The sequence below is a fragment of the Staurois parvus genome, unplaced genomic scaffold (assembly GCF_062004578.1).
Source record: "Staurois parvus isolate SC_StPar_1 unplaced genomic scaffold, SC_StPar_1.0 ptg001618l, whole genome shotgun sequence".
Classification (NCBI taxonomy): Eukaryota; Metazoa; Chordata; class Amphibia; order Anura; family Ranidae; genus Staurois; species Staurois parvus.
The window spans coordinates 139,615-155,727 of NW_028319414.1; the positions used below are offsets into that span (position 1 = coordinate 139,615).

General features: G+C 46.9%; 1 protein-coding gene across 1 annotated transcript in view; it reads right to left on the reverse strand.

Annotated features, from left to right (window-relative positions):
- LOC149435057 (ABC-type organic anion transporter ABCA8-like) overlaps positions 1 to 16,113 on the reverse strand; it is a 76,999-nt gene that overhangs the window by 48,455 nt on the left and 12,431 nt on the right. Inside the window, exons 3-16 of the mRNA XM_089663060.1 lie at positions 13,495 to 13,702; positions 13,144 to 13,296; positions 9,499 to 9,596; positions 8,758 to 8,984; positions 8,398 to 8,536; positions 6,696 to 6,881; positions 5,071 to 5,218; positions 4,504 to 4,672; positions 3,962 to 4,020; positions 2,309 to 2,419; positions 1,488 to 1,663; positions 1,276 to 1,395; positions 1,046 to 1,184; positions 848 to 938 (exon numbers count right to left, since the gene is read on the reverse strand). Of these exons, the coding sequence (XP_089519186.1) occupies positions 848 to 938; positions 1,046 to 1,184; positions 1,276 to 1,395; positions 1,488 to 1,663; positions 2,309 to 2,419; positions 3,962 to 4,020; positions 4,504 to 4,672; positions 5,071 to 5,218; positions 6,696 to 6,881; positions 8,398 to 8,536; positions 8,758 to 8,984; positions 9,499 to 9,596; positions 13,144 to 13,296; positions 13,495 to 13,702 (2,024 nt within the window). The remainder of the gene's footprint in view (positions 1 to 847; positions 939 to 1,045; positions 1,185 to 1,275; positions 1,396 to 1,487; positions 1,664 to 2,308; positions 2,420 to 3,961; positions 4,021 to 4,503; positions 4,673 to 5,070; positions 5,219 to 6,695; positions 6,882 to 8,397; positions 8,537 to 8,757; positions 8,985 to 9,498; positions 9,597 to 13,143; positions 13,297 to 13,494; positions 13,703 to 16,113) is intronic.

The following is a 16,113-nucleotide window of genomic DNA, read 5'->3' on the forward strand; positions in this document are numbered from 1 at the left end:
ACCAGGGGCATTTCATGGGGCCCCCTACTGAACCCGGGCCCTCGGGCAGTGCCCGAGTGCTCAAATGGTCAGTCCGCCCCTGCACTAAAATACTCTCCACACTGCTGAGGGACATGGATCCTTCACCTGTACCAATAACCCTTCCAAGGTGCAAATGTTAGTCTTGAGAAGGGCTACCTGCTATAGAAGATAATGAGGTTGGTGGATGGTTAGTCTGTGCCAATATGACCACAAGAACTGAAGGCTCAAGCCTTCACATTAGTTGCCTTTTTTGGCTCTGTATGAGTCCCATCGACCCACAGGATCAAAGTTTCTGCATTTTCATCTATCCAACAGGGCTTTGTCTTCTGTGCTTGTAGTGTAGTATTGGACCTGGTGACTGCAGTCAACTAAAATGTCATTGAAGGTTCAGGTATGAGGTCCTTTGTGTTTGCCCTGCAGTCTAGAGGAGTTGTTTGTTGAATCCTAACCCTTCCTTGAAGGTTCGGCTATGAAGCCATTTGTGTTAGCACTACAGTCTAGATGTTATAGGAATTGCTTGGTGAATCCAAACCCTTAAGTGTACGTTCAGTTATGAGGCCCTTTGTGTTTGCACCATAGTTTAGAGGTGTTGTTTGGTGCAACCTAACCCTTCCTTAAAGGTTTGGATATGAGGCCCTTTTTGTTAGCACCACAATCTAAATGTTACAGAAACATCTTTATGAATCCTAACCTTTCATTGAAAATTCAGATATGAGGCCTGGCCAGGTGAAACCTAGCCCTAGAATTGTTTGAGGAATTCTATACTTGGCGCATATCTTCTGTGAGTCACAAAGCATTGCATACAGCTTCATGCCTCCATGCTCACCTCAAGTGATAGCCGATACCCCATTTCCTCTTTAGGAAAAAAGAACTACCAACACATTTCAGCCTCCCGTTGGAGAGCACAGCCTTGCGGTCTGCAACCAAATTAGAAGACAATGGTCAGACATGGATTAGAATTTCTAACAAGTTAGCATTTATGTTACAACAGAAAGGTGGACAACAAAATCATAGAACACCGAACCTGCAAGGATGTCGGCTTCATCCATGAACTGCGTGCTGAATAGAGTGATGTGGCCAGCTTTGCGCTCTTGAAGAATAGACCATACACGGTGCCTGGAGAACGGGTCAAGGCCAGCCGTTGGTTCATCCAGCAACAGGATCTAAAAGGAGGGGCAATTTTTTTTTTCCAAACTCGCCCCTAAGTGTTTGTTTTTTTTAATGGATCTAGAAAGTGATTACTGAGAAGATTACCTCGGGGTCTCCTAATAGTGCAATCGCCAGGGTCAGCTTCCTCCTCTGACCTCCACTCAGTTTATTGGCTCTCAGGTCTTGAATGTTCTCTATGTCCAGGTCACAAAGGACCTTTTCTACCTATAAAATAAATCCTGTCAGCAAGAATCCAAACCTTCCGTTTTAGGATGTCTATTGTTGATGTATATCTTCATATCCACATGGGTTTGTACCTCGGATTTCACTTTACTCCTAGGAACTCCTTTAATCTGAGCAAAAACCTCCAAGTTCTCCTTCACCGTTAGAAGCTCAAAGTTGACATCGAACTGCGGACAAAAGCCGATCTTTCTCTGGATCTCTTGACGTAGACTGAGGTCTGATAGAGGATGGTGGTAGATGTTGGCAGATCCTACAATAAGGAAGAAAGAAGTTAAAGGCCATCTCCATCCAAAACATATATTTGAGCCTCCATATGTATTGCAGAGATTTGATTATGATCCTATCAACAGATCAGAGGTCATGTACCCATAATGCACTGCAAGAAAATGACACCATTGCTCATTCTGCTCAGCAGCAGTATGGTTTCCATTTCTCAGATGTTTCCAGATGTGGTATTCGTAGTGTTCCCACATTTGGGGATTTTTGAAGCTCTACAAGATAGGAGCTGGGGAAACTCTAATGGTTTGGGGCCAGTTTTTTTAAATGGTATACATTTTTTTAAGACTCTGTTTCATTCAGGTTATTTTCAAGTGTACAAAAATAGTTATAAAGTCATTAAAGTTCCCATAGCCTTCCACACGCTATGGGATTGGGGTGTTAGTCAAAGGACCGCCCCTGAGAAGATAAGAACAGTGAGAATAGCTTGAAAAACCAATGAAAGGCAGCCCAGAACCCCACCTGTTGTCCTAAAATGAGTAAACAAATTATTGATATGCAATATATTTAATATAGAAGTGAACTAGGCATGCCTTTGATTGAAATAAGCTGCTTATGAGGTCAAACCTAGACCTTCATGTATGGACATGTAAAGTATAGAACACAAGGAAAATCTCACCGCTAGTGGCTCCGCACATCCCGCCGAGAATATTCAGTAAGGTGGTTTTTCCAGCTCCGCTGTGACCGAGTAACGCTGTGATCTGTCCCTCATAGACGTCCAGATTCAGTCCTGGGGGGGGGGGGGTAAAACACTTCCATGATCAATGCGTGGCTAGAGGATGAAGGATTTCACTTCCATTACGAACATAAAAATCATGTCTCTTTAAATAAGAACGACAACTGTCCTTTATCTGAAAGTATACTTATCCTGTAAAGGAAGACATCATAATAATCCCCATAACTTGCCTAATATGTTTACTACCTCCATCTAGTGGCCATAATGCCGTATTTTCCTGTAATACCCCAATCATGGAAATACTGTGTTCTGGTCACTAGATGGAGCTGACAGTCATAGGAAATAAACATATTAGGCAATATACAGGGATCATTTGTGCCGGCTGAGCGAATACTTGAGACATTTGCACAGTACATTTTTCTAAAACTAGATCCCTTAATCTTTGTGATGATATATTCATAATGGCTGCGCTGATGTTAAGTGTTGGTTGTGAATGTGTGTGTGTAGCTCTACCCCCTTAGGAGTCGCAGAAGTTTTGGGTCCCCCTATAGTCCTGCACAGCCATGGAAAATTGAAATTTCACATTAACTTGCATCCAGGAGACGGTAACCAGTCCATGAGCTTTGTTTTGAAGTTTATTAGGGGGTTTGAACTGGGACAGGGTTAGGGGTGTATGGGATGCCCAATGGAACTGTGAAATGGAGGACAACTTCCTGGAACTATATACACATCTTCTTGAAGAGCTAGCCAGCATCTCCTATAGTACCACCCCAGGCCCCAGATTCTCCTAATCCAGCTGTTCCGGGTGAATCCCTGGGCAGGGGATCCAGTGTCTGTCACTTGAAGAAGACAGTCCCAGGTAGTTGCCAATCTGATTTCCCACCAGAGTGCTCCTTCCCCTACCTGGCCCAGGAGGTGCAGCTCTACTTGCTCAGTCCTTCTTCTGTGCTGCTGGTGGGTCGGTGACTGCTACCAGGCCTTCTAGCTGGGCTGCTCCTTCCCTGCTGAACAGGTGGTCTTTGCACTGGGGGCCAATGAGGTCCTGAGCTTTCCTCTCTCCAAAGTCCTCTACCTGTAGGTGAGCCCCGCTCCCATCTGGGCCCCCTCCCAGGCTCCTGCTCTCCAGTTTCACTTCCTTTCCATCTTCCACCCAAACTCTACTACTGCTGAGCAGGCTACGTTACTCTTAAGGGCTGTCTGGGCCCCTTGCCAAGCCTCCTGTTGGGGATCCTCTAAGAGTACAGACCAGCCACTCCTCACCTTCGCCCACTGCTTCTAGATCTTTCTCCAAAATTCTAATGCAGGAGGATGTCTCAGAGAGCTGGTCTGCGGAGCTTCTCAGCTCTGACCTCAATATGACCCACCTGGCTATCACTCCCAGGCTGATACTCAGCCCTCCTGACTGACAATTAGGACCTAACTCCCCCTAGCTGCCTAGGAGGGTGCTACACGTGTATGCTTCCTCAGAAGGCCAGACCGCCTTTCCTTGGCCTTTAATGGTGGGAATCTATATTAAGAAGCGTTCAGCTACACAGCAGACGTCAATAGGATGTAAAATACAGACAAGAGAAGGCAGCAGTTCAGAAATTAGATCACCTCGAAGCGCCTCTGTCTTCTCGTCCTTGCCGCTGTACATTTTCTTGACATTACTTATCCTATATGAAGGGACAAGATGATGATGATTTAGAGGAAATTACATGAAACAGACTGCGGACATGTATGACCTGATACTAAAATTCATAATTTACATCAACCATTCTCAACCAGGGTTCCTCCAGATATTTGGGAACCATGTCAACAGGCTTTAGGCATGTCTCAATGGGCAAATGCTGCATGCTTGAATTTGACAACAGTTTGGGATGTCATGCGTGGTTCATTGAACCTGCAGTTGACCTGCATCTGACCTGCTGCTAAGCTGCACCGCCCCGCTTCACGCTGCTTTGGCCTTCCCATTGACTTGCATGAGCAGAGAAACAGTTCTTTGACACAGACCCTTAATTTGCTTTTGCAGTTGCCTCTTGGCCTTGAGTGCTGCTGAGCTGTTAGTTAGTACCCCCAGATCCCTTTTCAACTTTCCTTCATTTAAGGTGCTTACTGTGTATGTCTTCTACAATGGAGAGAACTGGAAGCTCCAGTACCTGATTGCTTCTTTTCCCACTAACTCAATGGGAACTTTTTCTATATAGTCCCCCAAGTCCTCCTCTATGCGCTCTCCATCTCCAACCAGTATGTTGGTCATCTTCTTCTTCTTTGACCAGAATGAAGGTCTTAGGAAGAACAACGGCTCGTGTCTCACTCCGTGTTTATCTGGCATCAAAAGAAGACAAGTCTAGTCAAGGCCATGAGGACTAAATAAGGACCGCTAGAGAGTTTGCAGAGGACATCATAGGAGTGACATCACAGTGACCAAGGTAAGTCAAGGCCAGGGGCGGACTGACAACTTATGGGGCCCTGGGCAATAGGGGATCATGGGGCCCCTGTGTCCTTGCCCAAACTCAAAAAAGCCTATGAAAAAGGTACCAGGGGCATCTCATGGGGCTCCCTACTGTCCCCGGGCCCTCGGGCAGTGCCCAAATTTCCAAATGATCAGTCCACCCCTGGTCAAGGCACAAGCTGCCTCTCAAACTGGCATTCTTCCACCAGTTAATAGGACGCCTTGATCCACCATTAAATGACCAGAATAAAAATCAGCCGTTTGTCATCACCTGGAATAATCTTGTCGAAATAGAGAGCGAGGATGATATAAAGCACGGAGTCTAGAGTCAGGTAGATGGCGCTGGAGAGTATGTGGGAGGAGTCACCACCAATGTCCGAGAAGTAGGCCCCTTGAAGGTCATTTTCCATGTGCATGCTCTAAGAACACAGAGAAGCTGTATTTTAACCACTTCAGCTCCGGAAGGTTTTACCCCCTTGATAACCAGGCCATTCTTTGCTATACGGCATTGCGCTATTTCTACTGACAATTGAGCGGTCATGCAACGCTGTACCCAAATGAAATTTATATCACTTTTTCCCCTCAAATAGAGCTTTCTTTCTGTGATATTTGATCACCACTGGGGTTTTTTAGTTTTTAATATTTAAAGGAAAAAAACCTGTAAATTTTGAAAAAAAAACCCCATTATGTTGTACTTTCTGCTACATGTTTTTTTGTAAAAAAAAAAAATCCCATTAATTGTATATTGATTGGCTTGCGTGAAAGTTATAGCATCCACAAACTGTGGGATATATACTGGAATATTTATTTATTTAACTTTTTTACACTGGTAATGGAGGCGATTAGCAATTTAAAGTGGAACTATAATAGTGTGGACGGCAATCTGATGCTAACTGGCACTCTGTGGGCACTGACTAAATGACATCACCAGTGACACTAATACAGTGATCAGTGCTAAAATATACACTGTAACTGTACTAATGACACTGGCTGGAAAGGGGTTAACATTTAAGGGCAATCGGGGGGTTAATTCTGCACCTAATCATTGTTGAAGTGTGTACTGTGTGCTGATTTTCACTATACATTGATTTGTTTCTTTTCCGTGCAAAAAAACAAAGCATTCATTTCCTCTGTATAGAGCTCTGTGTTGTTTACCAACACAGAGCTCTGTGCTATGATTGGACACAGCTGACCAGCAGGTTGATGAACTCCCACTGTGTCAAATCACAGGGGAGTATGTGGATGGGGAGGCCCCAAACCTGGAAGCAGGCAGCGACTTACCAGTATGTCGCTGTGCCTGTAGCTGCCGCCCTATCGCAGTAAAAGTTCTGTGGCAGGTGGTGTGCAAGTGGTCTCCGGCCAACAATTCCAGAATCCATCCCAAACATTGCAGGTGTTTACTAAAGTGTGTGGTCATGGCCAAAACTCTTGCCCCCCCCCCAATCTAGTCCATTTTTGGGATTTTGCATGTGTCAGATTTGGCTTTTAGTTTCTCCACCTTTTTGTGTCACCAATACAAACCAAAGAAATAAACCTGAGAATGCGAAAACATTTGTCATTGTAACAATTTTCTTCTGGGTGCAGTAGTGGTGGGGGGGGGGGGACGACAAGATTTTTTGACATGACTGTAATCAAACCAAACAGGTGCTTTGCCCATGCAGTGCAGGACAACAGGTTTACATTAGTGCCCGCCCCTGAGGAACCGTTCTTTCAATCATCCGCTATTCCATTCAGCTGCCAAGTGAAGAAGATCAGTACCACATAGTATAGATAGGCATACCACTTACTCCCCTTCCTATCACATGACTGTGCTGGGACTTCGTGATTGGCACAGTGCTGTAGGGGGTGGGGAGATGTTCCTCAGCCCTGTGTAAGCTCACATTAATAAACTGTTACCTCCAAGATCCCGACGGCGAAGGAGAAGGGGTGGAAGATGCTCAGAAAGACCTCCAGAGATCTGGGCATGGCGTTCATCAGCGGTAGGAGGCCCAGAGCAGCTAGGAAGAGAGTGCTGAAAAATCCCAGAATCGCTGCCAGGCGGTGCTTCCTGAGGAGGGCGCTCAGCATGCAGTTAAAGCAGACCTGGGGGTGGGGAGGTAAAGGATTAATCAGTGAGGTTGGATTCCTTCATAATACCCTGGGGGGGGGGTGTTGTTGCAGGGGGTGTATTGTTGCTGGCTGCTGGAGGGTCTATTGCTGCTGGGAGATCTATTGTTGCTGGTAGGGGACTAGTGTTGCAGGGGTCAATTTATTGTTGCCTGGGGGGTGTATTGTTGAGGGGGGAATTGTTTTGTTGCAGGGGGTGTATTGTTGCTAGGGAGGGAAGTCTATTGTTGCTGGTTACTGGGAGTTCTGGTGTTGCTGGCGGGGGTCTAGTGTTACTGGGGTCGATTTATTGTTGTGGGGGGGTTGTTGCTGGGAGGGTTGTCTATTGTTGTTGGCGCTGGAGGGTCTATTGCTGCTGGCTGTAGGGAGATCTATTGTCACTGGCCAAGGTCTATTGTTGCTGGGGGAGGGGGGTTTGTTGCAGGGGGTGTATTGTTGCTGAGGAGGTAAGTCTATTGTTGCTGGGAGTTCTATTGTTGCCGGCGGGGGTTCAGTGTTACTGGGGTCGATTTATTGTTGCGGGGGGGTTGTTTCGTTGCTGGGAGGGTTGTCTATTGTTGTTGGCTGTTGGAGGGTCTATTGCTGCTGGCTGTAGGGAGATCTATTGTCGCTGGCCAAGGTCTATTGTTGCTGGGGGGGGTTTGTTGCAGGGGGTGTATTGTTGCTGGGGGGGGGGTTTGTTGCAGGGGGTGTATTGTTGCTGGGGGGGGTTTGTTGCAGGGGGTGTATTGTTGCTGGGGGGGGGGTTTGTTGCAGGGGGTGTATTGTTGCTGGTAGGGTTGTCTATTGTTGTTGGCTGCTGGAGGGTCTATTGCTGCTGGCTGTAGGGAGATCTATTGTCGCTGGCCAAGGTGTATTGTTGCTGGGGGAGGGGGGTTTGTTGCAGGGGGTGTATTGTTGCTGGGGGAGGGGGGTTTGTTGCGGGGGGGTGTATTGTTGCAGGGGGGTGTATTGTTGCTGAGGATCTGTTTTACTACTTAATATTAACAACCTCCATACAAATTACTTAAAATGATTCTTGGTTCTGTACTGTGCTGGGAGGTGGGTAGAGGGTGGAGCCCAGAGGTGGGTAGGGGGCGGAGACAAAGGGTGACTAAGAAGGGGAGAGTACCTTCGGCTATTTTCTGAGAAATAAAGCCGTGGTCTAAGGCAACTGTCACTTCCTGTCTACATGCACTCCAGCGACGGTGGCATGGCATTTCCCAAAGCTGGTTTCCTGATGGTGACAACACGTGAGTATGCCTGTGCAATGTGTGTTGGAAGGCCCATTTGACGATGAAGGAACACAGTTGGGATATTGAGACCTAGTTGTCACCAAATAACAGGAAGTGCCTGAACAAGCATGTTCTTGGTGTGACTTTAAAATGACCTTGGCAAAGACATTAAGATGTTAAAGCTTGGCTGAGATTGTAGTGATTGGGCTTACAACGTCTTGAATGTGTGCTGTAGGAATAACAGCGTATATTTGCCCAAACACATCAGCCAGACTTACTGTTGCTACTCCATAGAGGAAGAAAAGTAGCAAAATAACACCAAAGGAACTTTCCACAAACACATAAGTGGTGGTAACCAAAGCCATGAGGGTGGCGATGATGAAAACACTGACGGTGTACAGCAATACCCAAGACAACCTGAAATAGAAGAGGATGAGAATTTCTAAGACTGGAAAACTCCAACCAATAGGGACAATTTTACCTGTCAAGTACCTGTGACCCCTCACCCCACCCCTGCTGTGCCATAGTAAGCCAATGCCCCTCCTCCTACACTAGAGACACCTACCTGGAGCTCTTTATCCTCCATAAAGGATCTCTACGGAGAATCTACTCATTCTGGGAAGACCAACGCCACTCACCAAAACGCCAGATCCTTCAGTCCCATCATCCTCATCAGCTCTCTGGTTTTCCTCCTCTCCCGGGTGATCTGCAGCGTCATGAGATAGGACAGCGAGACGAAGCACATGCTCATGTCATACATGATGGTGCCCATGTGCAGAATTGTCTTTGCTGTGTAAACCACCGATTTCATCTTCACCACCTCTGTGGCCGCCATCCCATCCCATAGTGACTGCTTGGTGTTCCTCTGCAAAATATTGTTTTTTTTCTCTGGTTATTTCACTTTTTCTTTTTTGTTACAGATGGCCAATTTTGATGTTTTTATTATGTAATTTAAAGCAAGGGAGTACCGGGAGTAAGAGATCCATAAAACGGCAAGTTTGTGTTGTGTATCTCTTTGGAAAGTGCAAAACTCCCTAAAAAAGTGAAATCCCGCCTCTCAGACCAGTGACCTCACTGGAAGCAGGGGCGGACTGACTATTTGGAAACTCAAGCACTGCCCGAGGGCCCGGGGTCAGTAGGGGGCCCCATGTGATGCCCCTGGTACCTTTTTCATTGGCTTTTCTGAGTTTGGGTAAGGACACAGGGGCCCCATGATCCCCTATTGCCCGGGGGCCCCATGAGTTGTCAGTCCGCCCCTGGAAGTATTCCCCTTCAAGTTTTGTACCGGTGACAACTGTCATCAGGACTCATAGGGGTGTATTTATAACAATGAAATGTAGCGCTGTTCACCCCGCGAAGCTGCATTCACATTTACTCACCTCAACAATGGCAGAGTCAATGCTGGCTTGTAAAGAGATGAACCCAAATTTCCAGTACCTCAGGGGGTTGCAGCTTAATTCTGAATTGCTACAGTGACCTGGAGGAACACAGGGGGAGCAAAGACAAAAAACACCATGAATTGGAGATTCCAAACTTGTTCCCAAGTAATGAGGCTGAGGGCTATTTTGTACACCGAAAAAAAATAAAAAAATCAAGAAACCCCGAGTACAGGATTTACTGCATCTAATTATTTCCATTTTTTTCTGCATGTTTTCTTTTTCAGAAACCAAATAATAAAACAAAAAAGCTAAACATTATAACCAGTAGTACTTCTGTTATACAACCCTGCCAGTGACAAAGAAAACGATTAGCTGAATGTAAGGGACATTCCCCCCACTGACCCCCAATGTAAGGGACATTCTTCCCACTGACCCCCAATGTAAGGGACATTCTTCCCACTGACCCCCAATATAAGGGACATTCTTCCCACTGACCCCCAATTGAAGGGACATTCTTCCCACTGACCCCCAATATAAGGGACATTCCCCCCACTGACCCCCAATGTAAAGGACATTCTTCCCACTGACCCCCAATGTAAGGGACATTCTTCCCACTGATCCCCAATGTAAGGGACATTCTTCCCACTGATCCCCAATGTAAGGGACATTCTTCCCACTGACCCCCAATGTAAGGGACATTCTTCCCACTGACCACCAATGTAAGGGACATTCTTCCCACTGACCCCCAATGTAAGGGACATTCTTCCCACTGATCACCAATGTAAGGGACATTCTTCCCACTGACCCCCAATGTAAGGGACATTCTTCCCACTGACCACCAATGTAAGGGACATTCTTCCCACTGACCCCCAATGTAAGGGACATTCTTCCCACTGACCACCAATGTAAGGGGCATTCTTCCCACTGACCCCCAATGTAAGGGCCATTCTTCCCACTGACCCCCAATGTAAGGGACATTCTTCCCACTGACCCCCAATGCAAGGGCCATTCTTCTCACTGACCACCAATGTAAGGGACATTCTTCCCACTGACCCCCAATGTAAGGGACATTCTTCCCACTGACCCCCAATGCAAGGGACATTCTTCCCACTGACCCCCAATGTAAGGTACATTCTTCCCACTGACCCCCAATGTAAGGGACATTCTTCCCACTGACCCCCAATGTAAGGAACATTCTTCCCACTGACCCCCAATGTAAGGGACATTCTTCCCACTGACCCCCAATGTAAGGGACATTCTTCCCACTGATCACCAATGTAAGGGACATTCTTCCCACTGACCACCAATGTAAGGGACATTCTTCCCACTGACCACCAATGTAAGGGACATTCTTACCACTGACCCCCAATGTAAGGGACATTCTTCCCACTGACCACCAATGTAAGGGACATTCTTCCCACTGACCCCCAATGTAAGGGACATTCTTCCCACTGACCACCAATGTAAGGGACATTCTTCCCACTGACCACCAACATAAGCAGTATTCTTCCCACTGACCACCAATGTAAGGGACATTCTTCCCACTGACCCCCCAATGTAAGGGACATTCTTCCCACTGATCCCCAATGTAAGGGACATTCTTCCCACTGACCCCCAATGTAAGGGGCATTCTTCCCACTGACCCCCAATGTAAGGGGCATTCTTCCCACTGACCCCCAATGTAAGGGACATTCTTCCCACTGATCACCAATGTAAGGGACATTCTTCCCACTGACCCCCAATGTAAGGGACATTCTTCCCACTGACCCCCAATGTAAGGGGCATTCTTCCCACTGACCCCCAATGTAAGGGGCATTCTTCCCACTGACCACCAACATAAGCAGTATTCTTCCCACTGACCACCAATGTAAGGGACATTCTTCCCACTGACCCCCAATGTAAGGGGCATTCTTCCCACTGACCCCCAATGTAAGGGACATTCTTCCCACTGACCCCCAATGTAAGGGACATTCTTCCCACTGACCCCCAATGTAAGGGCCATTCTTCCCACTGATCACCAATGTAAGGGACATTCTTCCCACTGACCCCCAATGTAAGGGACATTCTTCCCACTGACCCCCAATGTAAGGGGCATTCTTCCCACTGACCCCCAATGTAAGGGACATTCTTCCCACTGACCCCCAATGTAAGGGACATTCTTCCCACTGACCCCCAATGTAAGGGCCATTCTTCCCACTGATCACCAATGTAAGGGACATTCTTCCCACTGACCCCCAATGTAAGGGACATTCTTCCCACTGACCCCCAATGTAAGGGCCATTCTTCCCACTGACCCCCAATGTAAGGGACATTCTTCCCACTGACCCCCAATGTAAGGGCCATTCTTCCCACTGATCACCAATGTAAGGGACATTCTTCCCACTGACCACCAATGTAAGGGGCATTCTTCCCACTGACCCCCAATGTAAGGGACATTCTTCCCACTGACCCCCAATGTAAGGGACATTCTTCCCACTGACCCCCAATGTAAGGGACATTCTTCCCACTGACCACCAATGTAAGGGACATTCTTCCCACTGACCACCAATGTAAGGGACATTCTTACCACTGACCCCCAATGTAAGGGACATTCTTCCCACTGACCACCAATGTAAGGGACATTCTTCCCACTGACCCCCAATGTAAGGGACATTCTTCCCACTGACCACCAATGTAAGGGGCATTCTTCCCACTGATCACCAATGTAAGGGACATTCTTCTCACTGACCACCAATGTAAGGGACATTCTTCCCACTGATCACCAATGTAAGGGACATTCTTCACACTGACCACCAATGTAAGGGCCATTCTTCCCACTGATCACCAATGTAAGGGACATTCTTCCCACTGACCCCCAATGTAAGGGACATTCTTCCCACTGACCCCCAATGTAAGGGACATTCTTCCCACTGACCACCAATGTAAGGGACATTCTTCCCACTGACCACCAACATAAGCAGTATTCTTCCCACTGACCACCAATGTAAGGGACATTCTTCCCACTGACCCCCCAATGTAAGGGACATTCTTCCCACTGATCCCCAATGTAAGGGACATTCTTCCCACTGACCCCCAATGTAAGGGGCATTCTTCCCACTGACCCCCAATGTAAGGGGCATTCTTCCCACTGACCCCCAATGTAAGGGACATTCTTCCCACTGATCACCAATGTAAGGGACATTCTTCCCACTGACCCCCAATGTAAGGGACATTCTTCCCACTGACCCCGAATGTAAGGGGCATTCTTCCCACTGACCCCCAATGTAAGGGGCATTCTTCCCACTGACCACCAACATAAGCAGTATTCTTCCCATGGACTACCAATGAAAGGTACATTTTTACAATAACCACTGATGTCAGGAGCACTCTTTCTACTGATCACCAACGTAAGGGGCATTTTCCCTCTTGACCCCCCAATGACTTGGTTTAGTAGGGGTTCCCTGAAACCTGAAAATGATTTATGGGTTGCTCTGGGGTAAAATGGTTGAGAAAAGATGAAGTAGACTTTCATGCAAATAAAAAAAAGGAAGTGGCAGGATGAAGGTTGCAGCATGATAATGATTTGCCGACAAGAAAGGACTTAAGACGTAGAAACAGAGACAGACCTCCATCACTCTGCAGAAGATAGTCTAGATGTCCTCTTACCTCTATGAGCCAGGTAGTCATTGGGCCTGTAGATGGTGTACAGATCATATCTGATATAATATGTAAACTCAGTCTCAAATTCCACACCGACCTGGTTCTCATCAACTGAATTCAGGAGGTCAGAAGTATTTTGAAATTCCTGCACCGATATTTCTGGAAGGAGGAATTAGGACTTTTGTTATTTCCATACATTTATTAGCGGGGGTAATTCTCACTCCCAGCTTTGTACACACATATAACACTCGATCCGGAACTAAAACATTTAACAAAGCAGTCAGGCCCTCTGGTGACCCCCATACACTCCTCATTCACTGGAGAGGAGCACCATGCTCAGCTTCCAACTGATCTTACCTGGGATGATGGTGCTTCTGTTGACCCTCTGCATTATGTCCTGGACAGCCGGGGTTGTAGGGATGTAGCCAACTGGAAAACTCTTGTTGTTGAATCCATCCAGACGCCCTAGAACCTTGGCCGGTGAGTACATACTCTGGTCTGAATCATCTCTGGGTGACATCACCAAGAATAGCAGGAAGACCAGCGTCAAATGCTGGAGCCACTCCTGCAAAACCAAACATGGGGTCACCACTATCAGAATTAGGAGTAACGCTATGACAAGTCGCCAACTGTCTGCAGAGTCAATAGCTAAAGACCTCCAAACTTGGTGTGGCCTTCAGTTGAGCCCAACAACAGTGTGTAGAGAGCTTCATGGAATGGGTTTCCATGGCCGAGCAGCTGCATTCAAGACTTCCACCACCAAGTGCAATGCAAAGCGTCGGATGCCGTGGTGTAAAGCACACCGCCACTGGACTCTAGAGCAGGGGAGACGTGTTCTCTGAAGTGACCAATCACGCTTCTCTGTCTGGCAATCCAATGGACGTGTCTGGGATTGGCGTTTGCCATGAAAACGGTACTTGCGTGACTGCATTGTGCCAAGTGTAAAGTTTGGTGGAGGGGGGATTATGGTGTGGGGTTGTTTTTTAGGGGTTGGGCTTGGCCCCCTAGTTCCAGTGAAGGGAACTCTTAAGGTGACATTTTGGACAATTTCATGCTCCCAACTTTGTGGGAGGAGTTTGGGGATGGCCCCTTCCTGTTCCAACATGACTGAGCACCAGTACACAAAGCAAGGTCCATAAAGACATGGAGGAGCCAGTTTGGGGTGGAGGAACTTGACTGTCCTGCACAGAGTCCTGACCTCAACCCCATAGAACACCTTTGAGATGAATTAGAGCGGAGACTGCGAGCCAGGCCTCCTCCCCCGACATCAGTGCCTGACCTGACAAATGTGCTTCTGGAAGAATGGTCCAACCTTCCCATAGACACCCTCCTAAACCTTGTGGACGGCCTTCCCAGAAGAGTTGAAGCTGTTATAGCTGCAAAGGGCGGGACTCAATATATAGTTTCTCCATTCAAGAGGTGTCTTGAAGCGGTCCTTACCAACACAGGATTTTGTACCAAGTAATAAATACATTTCAGTTAATGTGTTCAATACTCTTTCCCTCTGTCATTCCATTTTATTACACATAACTTTTTGAATGTATTTGTTTTGGTTTCTTTATGTGTATGGATTGTATGGGTTGTTACTGACATGTGGTGAACATTTAATGTCTATAGCACCCTCAGAAATACACTATTTACTGAGAAAAATGGTGACTTGTGTGTGTGTGTATATATGTACTGTATATATATATATAAATATACATACATGTACACACATTGTTTGTTTATTGCTTTCTTGCTGGAGGAAACTATGGCTTGAGGAAGAGAAGAAATAGGTGGAACAAGACACACATTAAAGATAATCCCACCACGCTTTATTTGACCCAAATGTGTGACGGGTCTTGATGTCTGGTGAGAATTCAAAGACCAAAGTCTTTGTAGCGCTGGTTTGATATCGTTTAATCATTTCTTATTGACTTACAACATGACTTTGAACTTCTGAAATGTTGGTCACATGCCTGATGAGGGGGTCCTATGAGGCTCTGAAACGTTTGTCACATGCCTGATGAAAGGGTTCTAATAGTCTCTGAAACGTTGGTCACATGCCTGATCAGGGGGTCCTACGAGGCTCTGAAACGTTGGTCACATGCCTGATGAAAGGGTTCTAATAGTCTCTGAAATGTTGGTCACATGCCTGATGAGGGGGTCCTACGAGGCTCTGAAACGTTGGTCACATGCCTGATGAAGGGGTTCTATGAGGCTCTGAAACGTTTGTCACATGCCTGATGAGGGGGTCCTATGAGGCTCTGAAACGTTGGTCACATGCCTGATGAAGGGGTTCTATGAGGCTCTGAAACGTTGGTCACATGCCTGATGAAGGAGTTCTATGAGGCTCTGAAACGTTGGTCACATGCCTGATGAAGGGGTTCTATGAGGCTCTGAAATGTTGGTCACATGCCTGATGAAGGGGTTCTATGAGGCTCTGAAACGTTGGTCACATGCCTGATGAAGGGGTTCTATGAGGCTCTGAAACGTTGGTCACATGCCTGATGAAGGGGTTCTATGAGGCTCTGAAATGTTGGTCACATGCCTGATGAAGGGGTTCTATGAGGCTCTGAAACGTTGGTCACATGCCTGATGAAGGGGTTCTATGAGGCTCTGAAACGTTGGTCACATGCCTGATGAAGGGGTTCTATGAGGCGCTGAAATGTTGGTCACATGCCTGATGAAGGGGTTCTATGAGGCTCTGAAACGTTGGTCACATGCCTGATGAAGGGGTTCTATGAGGGTCTGAAACGTTGGTCACATGCCTGATAAAAGGGTTCTAATAGTCTCTGAAATGTTGGTCACATGCCTGATGAGGGGGTCCTACGAGGCTCTGAAACGTTGGTCACATGCCTGGTGAAGGGGTTCTATGAGGCTCTGAAATGTTGGTCACATGCCTGATGAGGGGGTTCTATGAGGCTCTGAAATGTTGGTCACAGCCTGATGAGGGGGACCTATGAGACTCTGAAATGTTGGTCACATGCCTGA